At 35.3% G+C, this 24,093-nt stretch overlaps 1 protein-coding gene and 2 non-coding genes across 3 annotated transcripts; all 3 read left to right on the top strand.

Annotated features, from left to right (window-relative positions):
• Positions 1 to 401: 401 nt before the first annotated feature.
• LOC124532991 (armadillo repeat-containing protein 2) lies at positions 402 to 16,146 on the top strand. The gene is made up of 19 exons (XM_047108136.1): positions 402 to 534; positions 3,091 to 3,235; positions 3,724 to 3,859; positions 4,385 to 4,508; positions 5,588 to 5,741; positions 5,826 to 6,033; positions 6,314 to 6,416; positions 6,491 to 6,663; positions 7,097 to 7,311; positions 7,567 to 7,735; positions 8,165 to 8,279; positions 8,539 to 8,588; positions 9,497 to 9,628; positions 10,098 to 10,251; positions 11,019 to 11,162; positions 11,744 to 11,971; positions 14,374 to 14,459; positions 15,252 to 15,391; positions 15,965 to 16,146. The coding sequence occupies exons 1-19, from the start codon at positions 426 to 428 to the stop codon at positions 16,125 to 16,127; spliced, it is 2,748 nt and encodes a 915-aa protein (XP_046964092.1). The 5' UTR covers positions 402 to 425; the 3' UTR covers positions 16,128 to 16,146.
• Trnaw-cca lies at positions 13,288 to 13,359 on the top strand. The gene has a single exon. It is a non-coding gene; the product is annotated as a tRNA-Trp (tRNA).
• Positions 16,147 to 17,474: 1,328 nt separating the features above from the next.
• On the top strand, positions 17,475 to 17,546 carry Trnaw-cca. The gene has a single exon. It is a non-coding gene; the product is annotated as a tRNA-Trp (tRNA).
• Positions 17,547 to 24,093: the final 6,547 nt, after the last annotated feature.

Here is a 24,093-nt window from a genome sequence, read left to right as displayed (position 1 = left end):
TAATATTATTTATTATAAAATAAATTTGAACCCTCGGGATAAAGTATTGAGTTAAATATTAATCTACAACCGTCTCAGACACTTAGTTGTTAGATTTCTTTATTATAACATAACTGTATTGTAAACTTTTCATATCTCTTATAAAGTGTAGTGTTGTTATTATATATGTATGTTACTCAATGATAGTTACGCTATCTGATCGATTTAACATCGATTACAATAACGTAACGTTACTTGTAAAGTAGGTTGATGGTTCTATTCGCAATATGTGTCACAAATATGTAATGAATTATAAATTACATTCATAAATGTATTGATTTTTTTAATTACTAGATTTATATGTATTACAATATTTGGATAATATTTTTTTATATATATTACATAATAATTTGAACTATTTCTGTTTTTAGATATAAAAAAGATAAATGGGTGAGAAAGCCGCCCGACGCGGCCCTGGCGCTCCGTTCTACGCGACGCCCCGTCGCAAAACATCAGCAGAGATCATTAGCGAGGCTCGCGCTGCTATTAGTGCAGGTCTGACCTTACCCTTAGCTCAGAATAGTCACAATATATAAGTTACACACATACACATTTTGGACACTTGCATTATTACAGCGAATAGTAATAAAAGCCGTTGGTTCTATGTACTTTTTCAGCTGGATAAACATGCATTTTCCTATTGAGTTGTGGGAGTAGAGTTAAGAGTCGCCGGCACTACGTGTATCTACTAAAAACTAGCAATGCTCTGTGTACTCCGTGTTTTGAAGGGCATGAAAGAAATCGTTTGCTTGTGCTACGATGATGTCCAAAATAGCTTAAACTTTTTATTTCCATCAGTTTACTGGCCTATTGGAGTGTTTTCTTTTTCTTATAGAATAATCGCAATGATCCAAATTAGTTAAGAAATTACTAATATTTCTATTTATCTCTACTTTTAAGCTTTTCGCTTGTGTTAGGAGTGTGTCCAAGGGTCAGGATCGATTCTGCGACTTTTACGTCACTAGGCCTGTAAACCATTGCGATATTGAAGCTTCGGTTGCTTTACTGACGTAAAAATAAGGAATCAACAATTCTCTCATCTTGTTCAATATAACATTTTCTATTGAGTTATTTTTTCCCTTTAAATATAACAGTTATATCTGATATCTGACAGATACTTTAATAGTATTTTCTTTCAATTAAATGTTTATATTTAAAAACAGTGGTCTTAAAACTTCGTACTTTTCTATGTATTTTTAGGCTTGTTACTCCACTATCCAAACTTGAAATATTACGATACAATTGACAACTCCATCTAATATACGAATAAATAAGTAAGTCGCAGATTTATGGTTCGGAAAGCGTCATAACCATCGCTTACGGATTCGTCGCGATAAATTGTGAGCCCTGGCACGTTTGTGTCACGCGACAGGAGCGGATTTCTTTGTTCTTTTCACAATCACGTCATCACAACATAAACACGAAAGCAATCATAAGATTTTTGATAAAGTTCTATACTATATAGGCACTTAAAGTAAAGGCGCCGAATTTTATTTCAAGTTAGGTACCGCCCACTCATCACTATTCTATCCCCAATGAATGTAAATATCTATGAAGTCTTTTCGTGATACACTGATTGATTAATTGGTCATTATAAAATGCAAGTTTTAAATGAAGGTACATAACAATTCCATAAATTTGCTTATGGAATTGCATATGTTTTATTTTAAACCCTAAGTGATGAGAAATAAGAACTAAAGTTTCAATCATTGTGTACACATATTTATATTTTACCCCAAATTTATATCTACTTTATTATTCTAATCCCTATTTTATCGTCAAATTGTAAGGATGTTTCATACTAACGTACAGATTTTGAAAATCTGATCAGAGTCATTCACTAGTCGGATTAAATATTAAACTCTGATTGGTCGTTTATTGCCTAAATTTATCATCTACCAATTACAAGCTGATCTGACTTTCAGGAGTTAATTTATTGACATTTACACGCGGCAATTTCGTACCTAAACTGCTCGACCCCGTTCAGTAATCATGTAAGTTTGGAAGACATTTGAAACGACATGTGATCAAGAAAAGTAGGGTATTAGGGTTAATTGAACTCGGCTAACCTTTGTCAGCTGAGTTGTTGGTTCTGTAGCGAAGGGGTTGCCATGGTTACCGTTGTAGTTTAACATTCCACGAAACTGCTTTAACGTAGTTATATATAAATTTGATAGCTCTTTCAATTAAATATAACAAATAGGTATGAAAATGAATGGCTTATCTTTCTATCATTAATTAGATTGAGTTGAGACTTCGTACAGTTATTGGAAGGTGAAGTTTTTTATAGCTTTGGTTAACGGAAATGGGCAGTTTAATGGTAAGTGGTCACTGTCAATAGACATTGGTGCCGTAAGAAATTTTCAAACATTCCTTGCATCATCACTGCGCCACCAAGCATGGCACTGAGATGTTAAGTCTCTCATACCTGTAACAACATTATAATCACTGGTTCATTGACCCTTCAAACTGAAACATTACAGTATTTTTAAGTATAACAATACTGTAATGTTTACGTGTATTGCTGTTTGGCGGTACAATAATCATACGATACCGTGTATACGTTACCCAACCAGATGAGCTTGTATAGAGCCAAAATAAGCAAATAAGATATATTGCTACAAATAAACGTAAAAGTAGCTGAATCTGTAAGTGAAGTAAACCGTATACAAATAATTTAACGTCCGATTATGTTGTAACTTGATAAAATTGTACTTTTGGATGTACTGAGTAAATTTATTTATTTAAACTACTTACTGATAGTGTATGTTCATAAAAAATAATTATAGCAAGTCGTAATCTTAATTAAAAGTGCATTCATATGTAAGCCTTGAATTATTAATTTGAATGTAATTTTTGTAGGTAGTCTCAAATAAATAAATTGTATTTATGAATTTTACTAACAACTATTGATAATTATTTATGATAACTAAAAACTAAAAAAAACGGTACCCTATTCTGATGAGGACTGTTAAATTAAAATAATTGACTCTCAAAGTTGTATCTAAAATTGATAATTTGGAAATAAGTATGCAATTTTTTGGTGTCTAGAAATGAATAATATTACGAGTGGGTCGGGGCTGAGCGCTCTCCGGCCTCTGCGCACGCGCCGCCCGTTCACGCCGCGCGAGCCGCAACGCACACTGTTTACAGAACGCGCGCGCAAGAAGGATACCCGGCCTCCTAGCGCGTTTGAGTAACCAAATTTCTATAATACCAGTAACATTAGATTAGATAAAAACATTATTTATAATTTTTTTTTACGTCATAGATTGGCGGACGAGCATATAGGCCACCTGATGATAAGTGGTCACCATCACCCATAGACAATGAAGCTGTAAGAAATATTAACTATTCCTTACATCGTCAATGTGCCACCAACCTTGGGAACTAAGATGTTATGCCCCTTGTGCCTGTAGTTACACTGGCTCACTCACCCTTCAAACCAGAACACAACAATACTGAATACTGTTATTTGGCGGTAGAATTACTGACAAGTGGGTGGTACATACCCAGACGGGCTTGCACAAAGCCCTACCAACAAGTAAATATTTTATTATTCTGTTGATATATGGTGCTATACTTTACCAATTGACAATAAGACAAAGCTTATACGAAGTTAAGCTCTATGTTAAAATAGCTTCGATATTAAAGAGATTCTTAATAGATCAATGATATTTATAGCCTCAAATATCTCACCCTCGATGAGAGTAACGAAGACGCTTTCATTTCGTCGAGCGTGCATTACGGCAGTTTAGATGAAGACGACACTAAAGAAGATGTTTTTGCTGATAATCAACCAAGTGTTAAGAAGAAAGCTGTAAGTAACTCCCAATATAGAAACTTTTTGGTTAACGACAATTCTACAATATTGGAAATCGATGACAAATCTGAATATTGACGCAAGTAACTGCTTTTGCTTATGTTTCTGTTACTAGCAACCCGCCGGCTTCGTTTGGAATGCTGACACTTAATATATTGCAGAGGTTCTTTCAATGTTCACAGTTTTTCAGTCATTAACTGCTATATTGTGTTTGTGTTAAAGTCATATAAACCTTCCTCTTGAATCACTCTATCTATTATAAAAAACCGCATCAAAATCCGTTGCGTAGTTTTAAACATTTAGGCTTACATAGGGATACAGGGACAGAGAAAGCGACTTTGTTTTATACTATGTAATGTAGACGACCAAAAATTCATGACCACCAATGAGTTTAGTTTAAAAAAAATTGAACGTCAATCTTTTTACCGAAGATTAGTTTTAACTTAAATATATTTGCTTATATTATTAAGTATAGTTATTGTGTAAAATCCATACAATTAAGATCCATAATCCACACATCAGGTACGAACACGACCAACCCAAGATCGATCAGGTGACGGGTGGAGCGGTTTCCCCAAGCTGCCTCATCTCAGCGGTAGAAGTAAACCCCTACACAGAAGAAACACAGCGGGACAATCAGGCGATGGTATTTTACGAACTCTATAAAGAATAGTTATTACGTTATAGTACGGCACAACTTACATGTAGTATCAGCAAATTCAATAAAACCGATTACTGCCGATTTAAACGACCAATAGAAATAGCTCCTTGTAGCGCCATTCGACGCTATAGAATCTCGCGTCAGTTCAATCCTGAGAAAGCAAGTGCATGTAAATCGACGCGTCAAATTGACGACTATATTAGGTCATATGATATTACATGTTTTTACGTTTGTGTAAAGATCATATTCACATAAGAAATAAATATTGATAATTGGGATAGCGTGCTTAACTCGGATGTGATCGGTTTTACGATTTTTGTCGATGGTACATCTGAGTTGTGTCGTACTATACAGTCCTCAATATGTTCTTTGACCACTAATATCAAAAAAGTAAAGTCGGTAACACGTTGAAACGAATCACACCATCTCAACCTACATGTATGTGTAATAACAGCTAATAATTATAACAAATTATAATCAATTTAACTCGAATAAATCATAACACAGTGGGCGGATAGTTGGCAAAACATTTTCTCTCTGTCATCTATCAGGCGATTTAAAATTTATTAAATTGTTGTCATTAAATAAAATGATAAAGAAATATTTATGTTTCTGTATAAAGAGTCCGGTTTAATTCATAAAGCGCAAGTAATCTAACTCAATTATGAAAATTACAAATATTTTCAGCCTCTAATGCAAACTCGGATTTAGCGCAATCAATTTTTGTGACGAGGCCATTAGAATCTCGTGATGTGTTGATCGATGAGAAATCAATCGTTGATTTGACAAAAATGTGTAAGAGAATAATGTCATAATAAGTAAAGTATATTTATTAAGTAAGTTATAAATATTTATTCATTGATGGAGCAAATTTAGTAATTATTTTATAGTATTATATAAAAATCTTCCTCTCGAATCATAATATCTATTAAGAAAATCGCATCAAAATTCGTTGCGTAATTTTAAAGATATAAGCATACATAGAGACAGCGGTGAGCGACTTTATTCTATACTATGTAATGATAATGATAATGATCCCTCAAATGAGCCTCTTTATATTTCAGCAACCAGTCCTGATATCTCTGCTAAAAGAAACCAAATTTCGTTTTCAAAATCATTATCGTGTGATTATGATAGTGGTCTCGGAGAGGTGACGCATCTAGAGGTTAAACATCTAGCAGTACAGTTACCAAACCCTTCAAATGATGACTATGATAAGTAAGATGTGATACTTTACGAAGATTTTTTTCATATATTTCGAATGTGAGATAAACTTACGAATAGTACTGAAATTATTTTCAGCATGACAGTGCTGGAGTTGGCTGAAGCGCTCTCGAGTAAAAGTCGGAATTCGGAACATGTTTTGACGCTGATGCAAGCTCTTCAGGGTAACATTGCAAAACATCCACCAGGGAACAGTCTTCGTGAACTGGTGCTCCATTCTTTATACAAACATATAGACAGTGATGATGAAAGGATATTGGTGGCCATAGCCAGGGCGATGCTTACGGTAACTATATTTATTGAGGATAGGTTTTACAGGATAGGAAAAATATGACAGAAGACATAAAATTTTAAGAAGTATAGACCATAATAAATGGCTGGTGACATGTACTGTCAATGCCATAATAGGATTCATTGTGATTGGTTATTGTAGATAGCTTAGCTAAATATTTCCTTTGAAAAGCAATATTTTTTCCATGTGACGTTATAAAATCTGTGACGTAATATCGTTATTAATAATTACGATGATAAATTGTGGTCGTTTGTTTTGGTCCCAAAATATAAAGATGCGTGTTACTGGAGTGCATTTGGCGGCAGCTTGCAAGTTGATATTTAAAATATCGAGAAACGACAAGAACGATCATTTCTTCAGGAATAGTGATCTTCTTGGTAAGATTATTTTTAAAAATTATTTATTAGATTATTTTTGAAGGAGTTTATAAACGCTTATTTTCTTCCAATAGACTTAGTAGTGGAAGGCTGCGGTCGAATAGATCCGGTTACTGAAAGCGAGTGCTGCGTGTACGCGGCGGGCGCGCTGCGTTTCCTGGCGCTGGAGCCGCGCCTGTGTGCGGCAGCGCACCGCGCAGGCGCGCTGCACCTCACAGCGCTGCATCTTAAGATCCTAAACAATGCGGTAAGTTGTGAAGAGTATTTTGGGTTCCGATATAATCTGTTCATTAATATGTGCATCAAAAAGTTTATTTACAGTTTAGATGTAAGTGCTGATGTGGCCCAGTGGTTACAACGCCTGCATTTTAACCGACAATTGCGGGTTGCCTGGGGGCAAGTGCCACTGAATATTCATGTGCTTAATTTGTATTTATAATTCATCTTGTGTTAGGCGGCGAAGGAAAACATCGTAAGGACACCTACATGTGTTTAATTTCATAGAAATTCTTCCACATGTGTATTCCACCAACCCGCATTCAGAAAGCGTGGTGAAATATGTTCAAACCTTCTCCTCAAAGGGAAGGGAGGCCTTGGTCCAGCAGTGGGAAATTTATAGGCTGTTGTTGTTGTTAGATGTAAGTAAATAAATGTTTTTTTTTTAATATTGTTCTTTATAGAAGGCGGAGAGACCCCGTCAAGTATCTGAACAGGCAACGCACGCTCTGTACCAAGTGACGGGCGCGCTGCGCAACCTGGCGGGCAGCGGGGAGGGCGGCGGGCGCGGGGAGTGCGGGCGCGCGTTCGCGGCGTGCGGCGCGCTCGCCGAGCTGCTCGCCGCGCTCACGCTGCACACCGACAGGGACGTCCTCACCAACGTCGCCAGGTGCCTCAGGTAAGTAACCGGCAGCTCTCGTTCTTAAAGTAAAATACTTATATATGCTTATATAATACACGACTACATCCGTTATATCAATTTTTCATTTTATGAAATCACCAATTGCGCATATTTTTCATGAAATTTACGTATTTCTTTTTTTAATATGAAATTGCTTGGTAGGTTTAGTTTAATTCTGTTAATAAAAATAATGAATATAACCAATCTATTATTCATACCTAAAATATCAGATTTTAAACAATTTGGTTGTAGCGTGCTGTCAGCAGATGAAACATGCTGCGCGTGTCTGTGCGCGTCGGGCGCGAGCGCGCGCGCGCTGCTGACGGCGCTGGCGGCGTGCGCGGCGCGGGCGCCGCTCGCCGTGCGGCTCGCCTACACGCTCGGGAACATGGCCGCCGCCGACGAGCAGGCCAGGATCAATGTGAGAGCATATACCTTTGCTAAAGTTACTTTAATAACCCCAATTTCATCATAACAAATACTTCAATTGACCTACTGTCGCTATGAGAATTTGTTTTTATTCCCTAAAACATAATGCATCCTCCATTCGTTGCTATTTTGGTATTTCTTATACGCAAACCATAGTTCCACCAGGTATACGCGTGGAATGTCATTATGATAAAGTTTTGTCTAGTTTTTTTGCTAACTGTACCATTTTGTCCAAATCTTGTGAAGCCATGTAAATCTTCAATATACAATAATAGGATTTCATAATTAGTGTTTTTTACCCATAGGTTTACACGATAGGCTAAAATCGAGGCCGAAATAATAATAACTTAAAACAATCAGATGTTGTTGACATTAGTGTTTTATAGTCCACCAGTACAATATTTTCGTCGGTCTTTATCAGATCTACAACGAAGAAGGCGGAGTGGACGTTCTCCTCACGATACTGGAGTCGTACACACAGAGAAACGAAAATGAAACGAGAGAAGCCGATTCTGATCCCGATCGACATTTAGTTGGTAAGTGATCAGTGTTGCCTTCCTTTAAAGAAATTTTTAATAAAGAAAAAGGGCAAACTACATATGAAAATGAAAAAAGTTCAAACTCATGTTTACATTTAATTACATAATCTTAATACCAAAATAAAACACCATTCTTGTAACTAAAATAAATTATTACTAAAATGTTGTTTATAAAAAGTATCAAAAATATGAAAAATAAAATATAAAAAATTGAGAATTAATAATAGTGTTATTTATAGATAATTTAAATTTTAAGGCTCCGACCTCGGTGGTTCCGACGGCTCTAATGAGGATGTACTTATCAAAGTAAGTGTAGTTGTAACTTATTTGATTAATGTTAGGAATGTACCGTTTGCCTTATCTATGTAATATTTCAAGTTAATTTTAAACAACAATGATCTAGATCTAACTAAAATTACGACTACATATTAAAGTAATTCTAGAAATCACTTTAAACTCAACATTTCAGCAGAATCCTCATTATTCGTCTCTGACAGGGAGACCCAGGTCTGCTGTATACGCGGTTGGAATAGTTAGACAACTTACTAATGTCGATACTACTCGGTTGCTACTTTGGTTACTTTCATAATATAAAACTAATCAAATCAAATGAAATCAATTTTATTCAAGTAAACTTCACAATGAAGCGTTTTTGAATCGTCAATAATTAAATACTAAGTATCACCGTTTCGGAAAGCAACTTCTAGCGAGAAGAAACGGCAAGAAACTCGTATAGTTTCTCTTTTCAAATAAATAGATTTACAATGCTGTTATTTACAGTAATTAGTGTCCGATGATGGAACCCGAGCCTAATTCCAGGCGTTTCTTTACAAATAGTACTCTTTTAATGAATAATATGATTTAATTATTAATTTAGTCTTAATTCTTTGGTTTTGCTATTCTTTGGTAGTACAGTCAGAGTAAGAAAACCTTCGTCAGTTTTCAAATTTATTCCTTTATCAAGTCTTAAACTCTTAGTACCTTTTGAATGTAAACCTCAAATCATTGCGACGCGTTATGTTACAATCGATCTTTAAAGCAGATTATGGCTCATACTGAGCACACGAAAATAGACCTTAAGGTGACGAACCTTTTCTTACCTCAACTGTACATTTATTAATATAAAAGGAACTAATTAAGTCCTTAAAAATAAACAAAGATGATTAAAAAGTAGTTGCAGAGTAAATCTTGATTTTTCTTAAATTGTTCTGTAGACAGTACGGATAATGGCAAATTTGTGTCTCGCCGAACTCGCCGGTAGAGGCTTGGCAGCTAACCACGCTGAAAGAACAGTGCGGGCTCTTCTGTCATGTCTCGACTTAGCTGAGAAACCTCCGGACAATAAGGTAAATAGCTCGTCTTTATCGTTTTAAGACCCCATTAATTACTTCTTGCAAAATTTTGATCTCGATGAATATGTTTTTTAATTTGTAAGTGCCACTAGTTAAAATGCGTGCATCTTAACCGATGATTCTGGGTTCAAACCCCAGCAAACGCCGCTGAATACTCATGTGTTTAATTTGTATTTATTATCCTCCTTGTGCTCGATGCTGAAGGAAACCAACGATAGGTAAACTGCATGTGAGTAATAATCAACGAAATTCTGCCACGTAAGTATTCACAAACCCGCATTGGAGCAGCCTTGTGGAGTAAGGTCCAAAACTTATCTTCAAAGGGAGCGAAAGCCTTAGCCCAGCAATGGAAAATTTATAGGCTGTTATTGTACTGTTAAGAATAACAGATAAATTTAAGCCAGAGAATTGTTTGTGAATATTTTGGGCTGATTTTCTAAAATGTCTCAATTTGTTATATCAGATAAACGATTTGCCAGAAAAGGAACGAAACGCTTGGTTAGAGAGACGCGAGGAACTGGCGATGGCAGTGCTAGCGACGCTTAACAACATCACTTTCTATCTCGAACCGTCCGCTACGAGTCTTCAAAATCATACCCTAGAACTCATGTGTAAAGGTAGGCTAGACTATTTTCATGTCGCCTGACAAGAGCCAAAGTGGTAGAGAGTACTTGTGATGTTTACCAAAAGATTTCCGATGATTTGATCACGGCTAACACCACTGAGTTTCCATATACTTGCATGTGTCCTTATCATTAATTTTCTACTCAGCGTTGAAAGAAAACATCGTGAGAAAACTTCAGGTTGAATACAATTTACCAACCTGTTTTATTTAGCAACGTGGTGAACTATTAGATAAAGATAAGAACATCTTTGGTACATTTACAAGCTGTTAATAAGGATTTACCTTCACGCTGCACATGTTTTATACGCATAATACAGATAATTTTTCAAATGAAAATTTAAGTTTAAGCTTGTCACCAAAATATAGATAAACTGTAATCAAATCAAATCAAATCAATTTTATTCAAGTAAACTTCATAATGAAGCGTTTTTGAATCGTCAATAATCAAATACTACCACCGTTTCGGAAAGCAGCTTCTAGACAGTAATTAGCGTCCTATGATGGAACCCGAGCCTAACTCCAGGCGTTTCTCTCTAAAAAGTACTCTTTTAATGAATAGTATGATTTATTTATTAATTTAGTCTTTAATTCCTTGCAATGGCTGTTAAAGAATGAATCGGATTTTAAAAGTATTTGGAGCTTTAACAATAATCTTACTAGTTACTAGTTTTCAATTTACAACAACTGTTACCCAGTATAAAAATAACTATTGTTAAAATGTTAAATTAACAAGCATAGTAATTTAACACCTTTTTGCAGCAACGTGCCGTTGGATTCGCGGGAGCGGAGCCGCGGCGTGCGAGGCGGTGCGCGCGCTCGGGAACCTGTCCCGCTCCGCGCACGCCGCGCAGCTCATCGTGCTGGAGGGCGCTCTCGCCGCTCTGCCGCCATTCCAACAGCACGGTACTCAATCTTCGATACTTTGAGACAACAAAAAAGAAGGTTTTTACTGATCCGGTTTAAGATACAGAATGAACGATTCGGCTTTATTAAAATTTCAGCAATACAGTTTATAATCGACTTTGAAGAAAAAGGAACGTATAGTACGACACAAATTAGATGTAGCATCGGAAAATGCAATGGAATGAAAATAAAACCGATTACCGCCGATTTACACAACCAATAGAAATAGTTCCCTATCGCGCCATTTGACGCTATTCGTCGCTATAGATTCACGCGTCAGAAAAAGTGTATGTAAATCGACGCGCCAAATTGACGAATATTATGTCATATGATACGTCAAGTTATTACGTTTGTGCAAAGATCATATTCGCATGAGAAATAAATGTTGATAATTTGGGATAGCGTACTCAATTCGGATGTAATCGGTTTAACGAATTTTACCGATGCGACATCTAAGTTGTGTCGTACTATAAAAGATCATCGAATTGTATATTAAAAATCCTTGTACGATGAAATAAACTTTCGTTAAAACAGCCAATATGACTCTCTCGTAATAATTGAAACTGAGTGTGTGTGCGCAGAGGACTCGAGCGTGCGGTGCGCGGCGGCGGGCGTGTTGGTGAACGTGTGCGGCGCGGGCGGCGCGGGGGGCGCGGGGGAGGCGGCGCGCGCGCTGTGCTCGGCTGCGCATGCGCGCGACGTGCCGGCCGCCGCGCTGCTGGCGCGCGCGCTGTGGAACGCGCACGCGCACCGCCCGCTCGAGCCGGGGCCCGCGCACCAGGTGGCCGCAGCGCTCGCCTTGTTCATCGGTAAGTTGCAACCATGACTTATGATATCCCGTAAGATTTATAATAATAACGCATCCGCTAGCATCTACCGATGCTCATATCGGCATAGTGCTCATTAGAACTCTACTTATACAAAAAGTAACAATTAGATTTCATGTACTCGTACACACAAAAATAAACCCAGATATTATTAATAGGACGTGTACGGTCTTTATATGAAAAAAAAAAAAAATCCTTAATTTGTGTTAAAGCTCCATGTTGGTCTGAATGAGGAATACAAATGTATTGAGTATCTTACGAGTGTTGTTCATAAAGCCACCAATAAACTGGACGAACGCAGACTGTTTTCTGTTTCTCTAACGAGTGATTCCAGTCCGTGAACAAAGGATCGTATCTAGATCAAAGAGCGCCTGCGTGTTCACAATGTACCAAAACAATACTATTGACGATAATATGTCCATTAATTATCTGTTTGCGAAAAAGTAACTCGTTTAGTTGCTTTTGAAAAGTGGACAAATACTCAAATATAATTTTGCCTTTATTTTGGGGATGTAGAGATATTTGTACTACCCACGCAGTACAAATATCTGTGTACGCATGAGCGGCTATCGATCGATCGGTCTTACTCTTACTACCCTTATTGCTACCATTACCCTTATAATTCGTCGTAATAAATACAAAGTACTAATGTTTCTTGTATTTTTTCAAAAGTACATCCATCATGTCTTCTAATATTGACTTTTTGAAAAGAGATTTGTAAGCTGACTGTCAATAAAACAGTTTTATATTATAGAGTTCATGAATGTATTGTATGTTTTTTTTTTACCTGGCATTATTAATCTCATCTATTGTCAGGTTCTGCCAGTATTTGCCATATATGAGTTGTATTTTTTTATTCTTTAACAAATTTGTAACTATAAGAAATCGTTAGATTTCTCAATTATCCCGAGAATCACTGGCTACCATTTGTTTTGAAAAATAAAATAATTTATAAGATTGGTCCATTTTCGTATTTTCGATCGTGTTTTCTGATAATATTTACATATATCAATGTTATTAATATGAAATTATATAAAAAAATATAATTATTTTTATCTTTAATTAAGGTTATCTAATATAGTAGTTAGCTATCTAGGTAAAGTTGTAATTAGCGACACCCTTGAAATTTTTATTTTCGTAACTTATATTTTATAGTAATCTATTAAGATTAACGTAAATATAATTTGTTTTAATCTATGTCTGAATATATTTCAGATAAAGATACATAATTGGAATGTAAATGTAATTTGATAACGTTTTAGCAATTGATAACAATCATTTGGCTGATACGTTCGTAGGACTCCGTGGCGCAACGGTAGCGCGTCTGACTCCAGATCAGAAGGTTGCGTGTTCAAATCACGTCGGGGTCAAACCATAATTTTATAGAGTTTCACTCTACTATTATTTTTTAGACAAAGATTTTTGTTAAAAATCAATGTCTAATATTAAGAAAAATGCATGAAATATAGTTTTTAAAATTTTAATTTATGTTTATTCTAAGGTACGATGTTTATCTGGTGGTGATAGTAAGTGGTGGACTGATAAGCAACTCAATTTTTATATTCGCTCATTTCCCTTAAAAATTAACAAGTCTTATTTTTGGATTTGGTATATGGTAGAATTTTAGTAAATAAACTTATTTTTCTATACAAAGACATGTAATTTAAGCTTATCACGTTGATAGTCTTAAGAGCGCATGGGGATATGAGGTACTGGTACTGGGCTGATATAAGTGGTCACCACCGCCCATAGACATTGACGCTATAAGAAATATTAATCATTTGTTACATCGCCGATGCGCCACGAATCTGGGGATCTAACATGTTATGTCCCTTGGGTATGTAGTTACACTATCTCACTCACCCTTCAAACTGGAATGGAACAATATTATGTATGGGTTTTTGGCACTAGAATAGTCTAGTACGCCGCATGTATGTACCTATGTACATGTATGTACCTATGTACCGCCCACACATTACATAGGTATTGTGTGGGCGGTACACGCGAAGCTTGTACAAAAGCTCTATCGCCAAGAGTTAAATAATCTGCGACGCTCAAATTTTCCTTTGTTACACATAATTACCTATGTGTAACATATAGATCACAATTTTATTGGGTGAATTGAGTGTATTGCATATTATTGTTAATGATTTTTATTATTTCATTAATATTTTTTTAATAAAAAAATAAAAAAGCATCATTATTAATAATTATTAATATATTTTTTTTATAAAATAATAAAAATCATTAACATTAACTCTTATATTGACTGAAAGAGAATGACTTTTGCCAGTATCGAGACTCATAATTGTAGCTTAACAAATTTATTGAAGGTAAGTAAATAAGTTTGTATATTTAATACGTTATAACAATCTTAATTTCAGACGACGAATCAGTCTTCACGGCGTGTGAAGCATCGAAGCTCGGCGACAGACGTGCAAGCGATCCCCAGATATCGAAACACCATCAGGCAAGTGATCTCAGAAGAAGCATATAGCATTGTGATTGGTTCGGTCCACAAGCTAGTACATAAAGCGTCATATCAAAATCATTATTTGACCCAGAGGGTCAAGCTGAACACTCACGTTGATGATCGATGAACCAAACGCACAAAAATTGATAAAAAGGTTTGTGGTCTGGCAAAAAAATGCGTAACACTTCCGTCTCTCGACAAGGAAGTATTCTGTAAAAAGAAACTTGAAACTCACCGCAGATTATAGGGAGTAATGTGATGCGACATTGACTGTAATAATTATAATATTTATATGATGCTCGCTTCGCAATGGTTACCTTACCACTGTAAGTCCGTTGGCAACATTTCTCAAGTGAGATACGAGGTGAATTCATACAGAATCTCACAGCTGATCTAGTTTCGAGTTTCGTCGATTGTCGACTCATAAATATTGTGATAATGGAGATTGCACCTTGGGTTGTGCACCTCTACAAAATCATACAATACTATTGATTTTGTAGAGTCGAAAATTTGGTTTAAGAAGTTCATATTTACTTCTAGTGTTTAAAATCTTTGCTAGACTTTATATTATATGGTTCTTCATAAATATATAGTCGGGGTAAGAAAAGGTTCGTCATTTTTGTGTGCACAGTATGAACGATAATCTGCTTTACCGATCGAGAATGACATATTGCGTCGCAATGATTCGATGTTTAGATTCAAAAGGTACTAAGAGTTTAAGACTCGATAAAGGAATTAATTTGAAAACTGACGGAGGTTTTCTCACTCTGACTGTACATCGTGCTGCAGGTAAAGTTCGAGATGGATAACTATAATCACCAATCAGACAAGCCCTTCGAGCTGGACGTACCAAAGCCCCTGACAGCTAAAGCGTTCAGCGTGGAAGAGGATTTGCATTTGGATCAGGATTACGACGATGAAGGCGAAAGGTACCATTATTTAAACTTAAAAACTTCGAAGACCTTCGTGGTCGAGAAGAATGTACACCGGTTTTCATGGGTACGCCACTCTGAGGTCCGGAGTTCGATTCCCGGCCGAGTCGATGTAGATTATCATTCGTTTTCTATGTTGTCTTGGGTCTGGGTGTATGTGGTACCGTCGTTACTACTGATTTTCTATAGCAAAAGTGCTTTAGCTACTCACATTGGGATCAGAGTAATGTGATGTTGTCCAATATTTATTTAAAAAAAAAAACAATGTCAGGTTTTATGTTTTACATAAAACTACTACTGAGATTGCAGTTGTATATAAAAATAAATCGTCATTTTTGCGTTAAAACGAGCTTTAATCTATTTAGAAAAATCGCAATTTGATATTTATTAATAATTTAGGTGTATTCATCTTTTACATTATTGAAGATTGATTGGCAAAGGTGAAAGATTCTATGACTTTATTCCCCTCGGTTTGGGAATCCTCCTTTGTAATTTAATTAATAATTTAGTAACAAAAATTAGCACATTCAACCACACGAATTTTTGAACAATAATATTTATTTTTGACAGACATTCAGGAGAAGATCTAGGTTTCGAAGAAGGGGAGATAGAAGAATGCGATTGTGGGCCATGTCGCAGACTGGCAGCGTGGGAAGAGCTGGTAGGGGTCGCCATACCGCTCTTAGAGAAACTCCGTCCTCCCAGAGCTGACGCGTCCGTAGGCACAGATTAACACTTGTAATAAACTTATATACCCGAAATGTTGTTTTATTAATCTATATAATTAGCTTAATTTGAATGAGTGAAAGTAAAAAAAAAATATATAAATTTATCATTGCTGATCTAAGGCCACCTTGCTTCAATGCGGATTTAACTGCCGTATGTACAGTCGGGATAGGAAAAGGTTCGTCACCTTAAGGTCTAATTTCGTGTGCTCAGTATGAGCAATAATCTGCTCTACCGATTGATTGTAACATATTACTTCGCATTGATTCGATTTTTAGATTCAAAAGGTACTAAGAGCTTAAGACTTTATAAATAAATGAATTTGAAAACTGACGAAAGTTTTGTCACTCTGACTACATCTAAATACAAATTAATCACAATTAATTAATCCTTACAATTGAATCTGCAATCTCATTTTCTGACGTGAATGAGTAATTTATAAATATAATTCAAGGATTAAACCCCCTTAAAAAAGAAATAATGCGTGCATGTTGTCCATTTCGATGGCAGGAGGAGTATAGATAAACAAATCATATAACCATTGTGAGGAATTGTCTTTCGATTTTTTTTTGGATTTTATCATTCACAGAATGTTTTCCGGTTTAAATGGTGAGTTAAAGAAAGTTGACGTTTGTTGATGCAATTTGTTTACAATGCATAACGTCGTCAATACACATCAGAAGCTTCGAAAAGATAGATAGAAAAGTTCGAAAAAAATATTGACTAAAAGAAGACGAAAAAATTTTCATTTCCTATTTTTTTTAACGGTTAACAATTTTCATTATAATTAACTACAACAACCTACAACTGAAGGTCAAAGTTTTTTTTATTTACACTCCACCGATTTCCTAGCATAACAATAGATTAGCCATGTGTTTTCACTTTCACCATGCAACTATCAAAACTGACTGGGACTGCGAAACAGATATGATTAATTGGTTATGGAGGTAGGGCACCACAATATCAAGAGATGATTACTTGGTGGTAGGGCTTTGTGCAAGCCCGTCTGGGTAGGTACCACTCCCACTCATCAGTTATTCTACCGCCAAATTACAGTACTCAGTATAGTTGTGTTCCGGTTTGAAGGGTGAGTGAGCCAGTGTAACTACAGGCACAAGGGACATAACATCTTAGTTCCCAAGGTTGGTGGCACATTGACGATGTAAGGAATAGTTAATATTTCTTACAGCGTTATTGCCTATGGGTGATAGTGACCACTTACCATCAGGTGGCCCATATGCTCGTCCCACCTTTAACATAAAAAAAGATGCGATATTAGTGAGTCTGAAAGAAGAATAAGGCCAGGTTAAGTTGGCGATGGTACAACACGATGATTTATATCAAACGTTCATGGGACTCCGTGGCGCAACGGTAGCGCGTCTGACTCCAGATCAGAAGGTTGCGTGTTCAAATCACGTCGGGGTCAACTTTTCTTTTATACCTCACAGGCTTTATTTTATTTCTTATCAAATATTATATTGCATCATGAAGTATCTTTTTAGTATAACTAAAAGTAGATACTGTTTTCAACAATAATAATTATGGAAATTCTTAGTTATCCTATCGTTCAATGCTAGATAATGAGGTCTAGTAATTCGAATCCCTAGTTAATAGAAGGCATTTTGAAGCAAAAAAACTATCATAAAAAAGTTGAAAAATATAATCCAATAATGGGTTGCTGTTGAAAAACAGTATTATCTTCACCATAAGTGCACATAGGGCTCGAGCTAAGGTTTAAAGAGGAAATGCCATATAGCACACCGAAAATATATAAAAACAGATAATTAATATTAATATACATGGTAAATATTTTAAAGAATAAATGAGAGAGATGTTTTTTTTTATTTATCTGTAGACCAGATCAGGTTATTCCTCAAAGCTCTAAATACTCCCAAGTTGTGTTTTTGCCCCAAATTTATTCTAACTAGCTACTAAATTACCAGATCAAACTAAATCTGTGATAACAAGCGAAAAAAATCTATATGGTCCTCTGTTCGCCACTTTCATATAGTTTTTTTTTTTTCTTTCTTTATTTAAGGAGTTTGGTCACACAAATGACTAAGGCACTCCATAAGTCTTCCTTAACCAGAAAACTGGGCTTGAGACATGAAGATCTGTATCATCTTAACCTCAAACCCAGTCTCACAAGTTTATAAAGCGCCCTGGCACCCGCAGACAAAGGACATGCCAGACAGCAGTTTAGTCCCCCAACTTCTCTAATTACACTATAAGTTATAAATATTTCATGACGTAAAGGTTCATTCCGGACACATTCCATAATAATATGATACACGTCTTCAATTTTATCACATTCCTTACAATAAGGGGAATCCGTCTTCTTCATCAAATAGGCAAACTTGTTCAATGGGATGTGTCCAGATCGTATTCTTAGAGCTATTACTAAATCTGTTCCATTTAAACTGTTGTTGATCCAAGGTGAATTCATCGGTTCCGGCTGAATAGTCTTATACCAGATACCCTTCTTGGTGGACCTTTCATCAAAATATGTTTTCCATAAATCCAAACAATGACCCTTAGAAATAAATAAACACTCACTATAAAATGGTTTTGTTCTTACTATTAAGCCATCTGAACATGCCTGCTTAGCAAGCTGATCTACTACCTCATTTTCCACTATTCCACTATGAGATGGGATCCATTGTAGATATAGGCATTTATTTGAAGCGTTAAGTTCCAAAATTAACTTTATTATTTCATAAGCTACGGGGATTCCTCGAAAATTCGAGGTACACCGAGCTAAATGTTGCAAAGCACTTTTAGCGTCTGTAAACATTACAAACTTTTTCCCATTTATCGATTTAATATAAGACAAAGCCTTTGCTATAGCAATTAATTCTACGTGCATTATAGACAATGTACAATTAATTTGAAATTTAGTTTTAAAGTTAACCTGGGGATCGTAAAACGCAGCGCCACTTCTGTTACCCCCTTTCGATCCATCTGAAAATATCTTATAAAACCCTGCATAGTTCTCTGCACATAGCTTGTGATAAAGTGAATTTAGTTGAATATTAGTGTAAGTCCGTTTTGATTTAGATATATTTTTAATACTTGATTTGATAAAATTCTGTAGATTAATTCCATTTATCCATATATTTAAAGAAAACATTTCAAGCTGTGGACTGACATGTAAAACTGTATTTTTAAGGAGATTATGAATAGAAGCTAATAAAGGTTTTTTCTTTTTTACCCAGCGGGAAGGTAGCATTAAATCGGATAACTTAGTCAATATAGTAACAATTGAATTGAGCTCACAAGAAATATTTTTTAAGTAAAATTTATGTCCCAAATATTCCCTACGAAGAAATAGAGGCTGTAATGAAAGCTCGCTTTCCATAACATGGATCGGGGTACTTTTGATAAATCCACCTATAATACGCATAGCCTGATTTTGAATCCAGTCGAGTTTTTTAAGATTTGATTGAGAGCTGTCTCCATAAAGAAAACAAGCATAATCTAAACGATTACGAACCATTGAAATATATAACCTACGTAAGTGCTTAGGATGAATACCCCAACCTGACCCAGCTAAGACTTTACATATATTTAAAAACCTAAAACATTTACTTTGAATTTCGCTAACATGTTTACCCCATCTAAGAGACCGATCTAGCCATATGCCTAAATATTTAACGTGTTCAACTGTGTCCAAAATTATATTATTAACTTTAAGTTCGATTGCACCTCTAAATGTCCGTTTTTTAAATATACAAACCTTACTTTTGGTTGAGGACAGATTCAAACCAATGTCGGATAAAAGTTTACAAAGTAGATCTAAACTAGACTGTAATTTACTCACAGATTGTAATATATCATTACCAGTAGTAAATAAAACAAAGTCGTCAGCGTATTGCATAATCATTACCGATTTGATCAGTTTGCATATATTAACAGAAACTACGTTAAATAAAAGTGGAGACAGAGGATCACCTTGAGCAAGGCCTCGACTGCAAGTCCTAACAATGAAATTATTGCCTACTTTAATATGAATATGTCTTTCTATAAGGAAGTTCCAAATGTACGAACATAACTTTGAACCGAGATCCATACGATCCATTGTCTTCGTCAATGACATAATGTCAACATTATTGTAGGCGTTATCAATATCTACAAAGCATCCTATAGTTGACAAACCTTTTACAAATCCAATTTGAATAAGAGATACTAAGCGACTAAGATTATCAAGGCATGATCTAGACTTTCTGAAACCAAAAGTATTGTCAGAGAGTAATTTATTTTGTTCTACAAACCATTCTATTCTTTTTTTAATTAAAATATGAAAAATTTTGCAGACACAAGATATTAATGAAATAGGACGAAAAGCAGAGTCAGAAAGAGGGTCCTGGCCAGGTTTTGGAATGGGAATAACACGTATGTGACGCCACTGATTAGGAACAAAGCCAGATTCGAGGGAGATATTATATAAATTTAATAAGAATAGTTTAGCATTATTTGGAAGATTTTTAATCATGGAGAATGAAATTTCATCATCTCCAGGCGCTGTGTCTTTTGCTTTCATACAGTTATCTAACTCAAAAATTGTAAGAGGTGTTTCTAACATAGGGTTAGAAGAATGAAATATAGGTTTCGATGGTAAAACAAAATCGGGACATAAATTACATAATAGACGACTAGCTTGGAATTTATCAGTATCTACGTAGGGTTGTTTCCGACCTTTCATCCATTTCATTCTGCTCCATACCTGATTTGGAGAAGTCTTCTCATCAATTGAGTTACAAAAGCTTGACCATCCCTTTCTCTCTGCGCATCTCATAAGCCTTTGAGATTCCCTAACAGCATCTAAAAATTTATCAAGGTTATCTGGAGTAGGATTATTCCTAAAATAACTAAGATAAAGTCTTCGGATTGCAACAGCCTTAGATAGGTTAGCGTGCCAATAAGGTTTGGGAGAGAATTTACTTTCAGGTACTTGGCAAAATTTAATATAAGGAATAAATAAATCGGCAGCTTCATTGATTAAATTAATAAAGAGATCATAAGAAGCCTGTACATCATCCGGGAAAACGAGATCAGTAAACGACTCTTCTAAATATGAAGTATAATTCTGCCAATCAGCTGCTTTGAAATTTCTTTTTTTCTGAAAAATAATGTTTACAGAAATACCGGAGGTTATTTTTATGCATAAATGATCACTTCCTAGTGATTCATTTAAAACTCGCCAGTTAAAAAACAAGGAAATATCTGCTGATACAAAAGTTATATCTGGCGTTGAAGTTCGTAAGACGCCCTCGACTAGTTGAAATCTCGTCGGAGAACCATCATTAAGAACAATAAAATCAGAATTTATAACCGCATTCATTATTTGTCGGCCACGACTGTCAGTTTTATGAGACCATGACGTATGATGACCATTAAAGTCACCTAAAATAATTGTCTTAGTAGTTGAAAGATTGAATAAGAAATCCCAGTCAGCCTGAACCGTATGAATATCTTGAGAGCAATATATACATATTATATTTTCTATTTGGTCGCAATTAAAAACTTTTATCCAAATAATTTCCATACCCAAGTTATTGTTATGAAAATTAATCATTTGAGAATTTATAGATTTATGCACTATTAGAGCTACACCCCCATAAGGAACATTCCTGTCGAGTCTATATACATTATAATTATTAACTTTCAATTTATATTCAAGATTCAACCAAGTCTCTGTAACAGCCGCCACATGAATTTTCTCCTGGATCAACAAATTTTTAAACGATGGGAACTTAGACCTTAAACTACGAGCATTCCATTGAAGTACATTAAAATTTAACTGTTTTACATACCTACTATCCATTTATAAAAACAGATATATTTTTAAAAAAATCAGATACATCCGAAATGCTTTGAGAAACAAAAGCTACCACCCAGTCTATAACAACTTGTAGGGAGTTCTTAATTTTTGAAAAAATACTGATTTTTTTTAGTATAAAAATCTCTCTAATTTTGTTAATCAATTCCTTAAAAGATAACGATCGATCATCACTTTCCGGTGCCTGTTGGGTCTCTTCGGCAGTGGGAAGGTCGTCCACCTCTTCTTCTGAGTCCATATTTTGAGAAACTTCCATCAAAGTAACGTCTTCTATAACTTCTTGTCTAAATTGCTTTTCAGGTATAGTTTTCGTTGATACACTTTTTTTAGGAGTCACTTTTTTGGTTCGGAGGTTTGCCGATCTCACTACCTCAGCAAAAGTAGGATTTGAAGTATCTGAAGACTGCACCTCAACACTTGTAACATAACCACTAGGGTTGCCATGTAAAGAAGGTCTACTCTGTGACTGCGACTCTTCACAAGGTGATGGGGAAGGGGGCACATATAACAACCTCGCTTTCCTATATGTTACATTAAATTCTGACATGAGTTCTCTGATTCTTTTTTCTTTTATATAAATTCGACATGATTTTGATAAAGCCAAATGATTTCCTCCACAGTTAACACACTTGAATGAGGTACTTTCACAGTTTTCGTGGTGTCCACCACACTTTGGGCATATAATTTTATTAGACGGGCATAAGGTTTTTGTATGTCCGAATCTCCAACATTTGGAGCACTGGGTTACAGGAAATATGAAAGGTTCAACTTTGATCCTCAAATCCAGTATAGAGATATAAGTAGGTAAGGAAGATCCTTTGAACCCAACTCTAATAGATTCACTCGCTGTCCACTCATTGCCGCTTCTACGACTGAGCCTCTTGACCGACACAATTTCGATATCACTATGTAGATAATTTAATAAATCTTCTTCTGATAAGTCTGAATCGATATCCTTAACAATACCATAAGAAATTCCTACCTCCCATGTTTTTTGGCTCCTCCAACCCATACTCCGAAGTTCTTCGCAGTTCATAAACTTCTCTGCTAATTCTTCTGTGTTAAAATCCATAAGAATTTTATAAGGATTAACATATTTAATTTTTATAACGCCAACAATATTTTGTGATTTAAGTAATTTAGCCAACGCAAATTGTTTAGGAAATTTATCTTTACAAGTAACGCTCAATTGAATGTCCTCAATAGATCTTCTCTTCGCCCTATTTCGGGTAACTTGCGTCCACTCTTCTTCATTATTCTCCGTCTCTTCTAATCGACTGCGTTTATTAGAACTACATTCCATATTATTTGAATTCATCGATTGTGTATAATCTTCAATGTTTCGAATTACACGTTCAGCTACTAGTAAATCTCCATTATTCAAATCGTCCACATAATCACATAACTGCTTATCATTGTTATCCAGATAACAGCTATCTTCCATTACACATAAGGTTCATATTGCAAACAACAATTACACGAACTCGATACGTAAGCTTTTGTTTATGCTTATCTAAAAGATAAGGATATTTTTTTTTGCTCACAACGACACGCTCACTCACAATGCAGTTTGCGATGCGAAATGCACTTTCATATAGTTCAGATTTATTTTTTCCAAAAAAGGAATTCAAGAGAAGCTAGTTGATTTAAGCTACTTTCCAAACGACCATGTACTCACGAAAATCTTACTTTAATTTTTTATAGACCAAAGTATAAAACAGTTATTAATCTGCGCCTTGTCACATTGCTTGTAACTTGAAGGTTAACATAATACAGGATATATTTATTTTTTATTATTTAAATATATTAAAATCTTCCATTCCGTTGACTTTTGGACTTCATATCTGATTGTTATGAAAACACCATCACTTTCCGTTATTTTAGGAATGTAATTATAGTTGTTGTAAAGTTTTTGCTCCCTTTATTAGAGCATGGCCTGTTGACTCTATTAATTAAAAAAAAAAAAAATTAATACGTACGTAGAACTAATGTCCAAATCCAATTATCATTACTATACTTTTGTATATAAGAAAAGAAACATCTCTCACGTAAGAACATAAATGAATTGGTACATAATTAATAAGTAATTATTACAAGAGAAAAACCAAAAACTTTGAATGGCCTGGACCTTTGA

Source organism: Vanessa cardui, chromosome 10, assembly GCF_905220365.1.
Source record: "Vanessa cardui chromosome 10, ilVanCard2.1, whole genome shotgun sequence".
Classification (NCBI taxonomy): domain Eukaryota; kingdom Metazoa; phylum Arthropoda; class Insecta; order Lepidoptera; family Nymphalidae; genus Vanessa; species Vanessa cardui.
Note: the sequence above shows the minus strand (reverse complement) of the source record. Positions and strands in the feature narration are given on the sequence as shown.

What these genes read in the sequence shown, in the direction of transcription:
- LOC124532991 (XM_047108136.1), top strand. Translation starts at nt 426, where the DNA reads ATGGGTGAGAAAGCCGCCCGACGCGGCCCTGGCGCTCCGTTCTACGCG. An exon ending in AACGTCGCCAGGTGCCTCAG is followed by an intron (nt 7,312 to 7,566) that starts GTAAGTAACCGG and finishes ATTTGGTTGTAG; the next exon opens with CGTGCTGTCAGCAGATGAAA. An exon ending in ACGAGCAGGCCAGGATCAAT is followed by an intron (nt 7,736 to 8,164) that starts GTGAGAGCATAT and finishes GGTCTTTATCAG; the next exon opens with ATCTACAACGAAGAAGGCGG.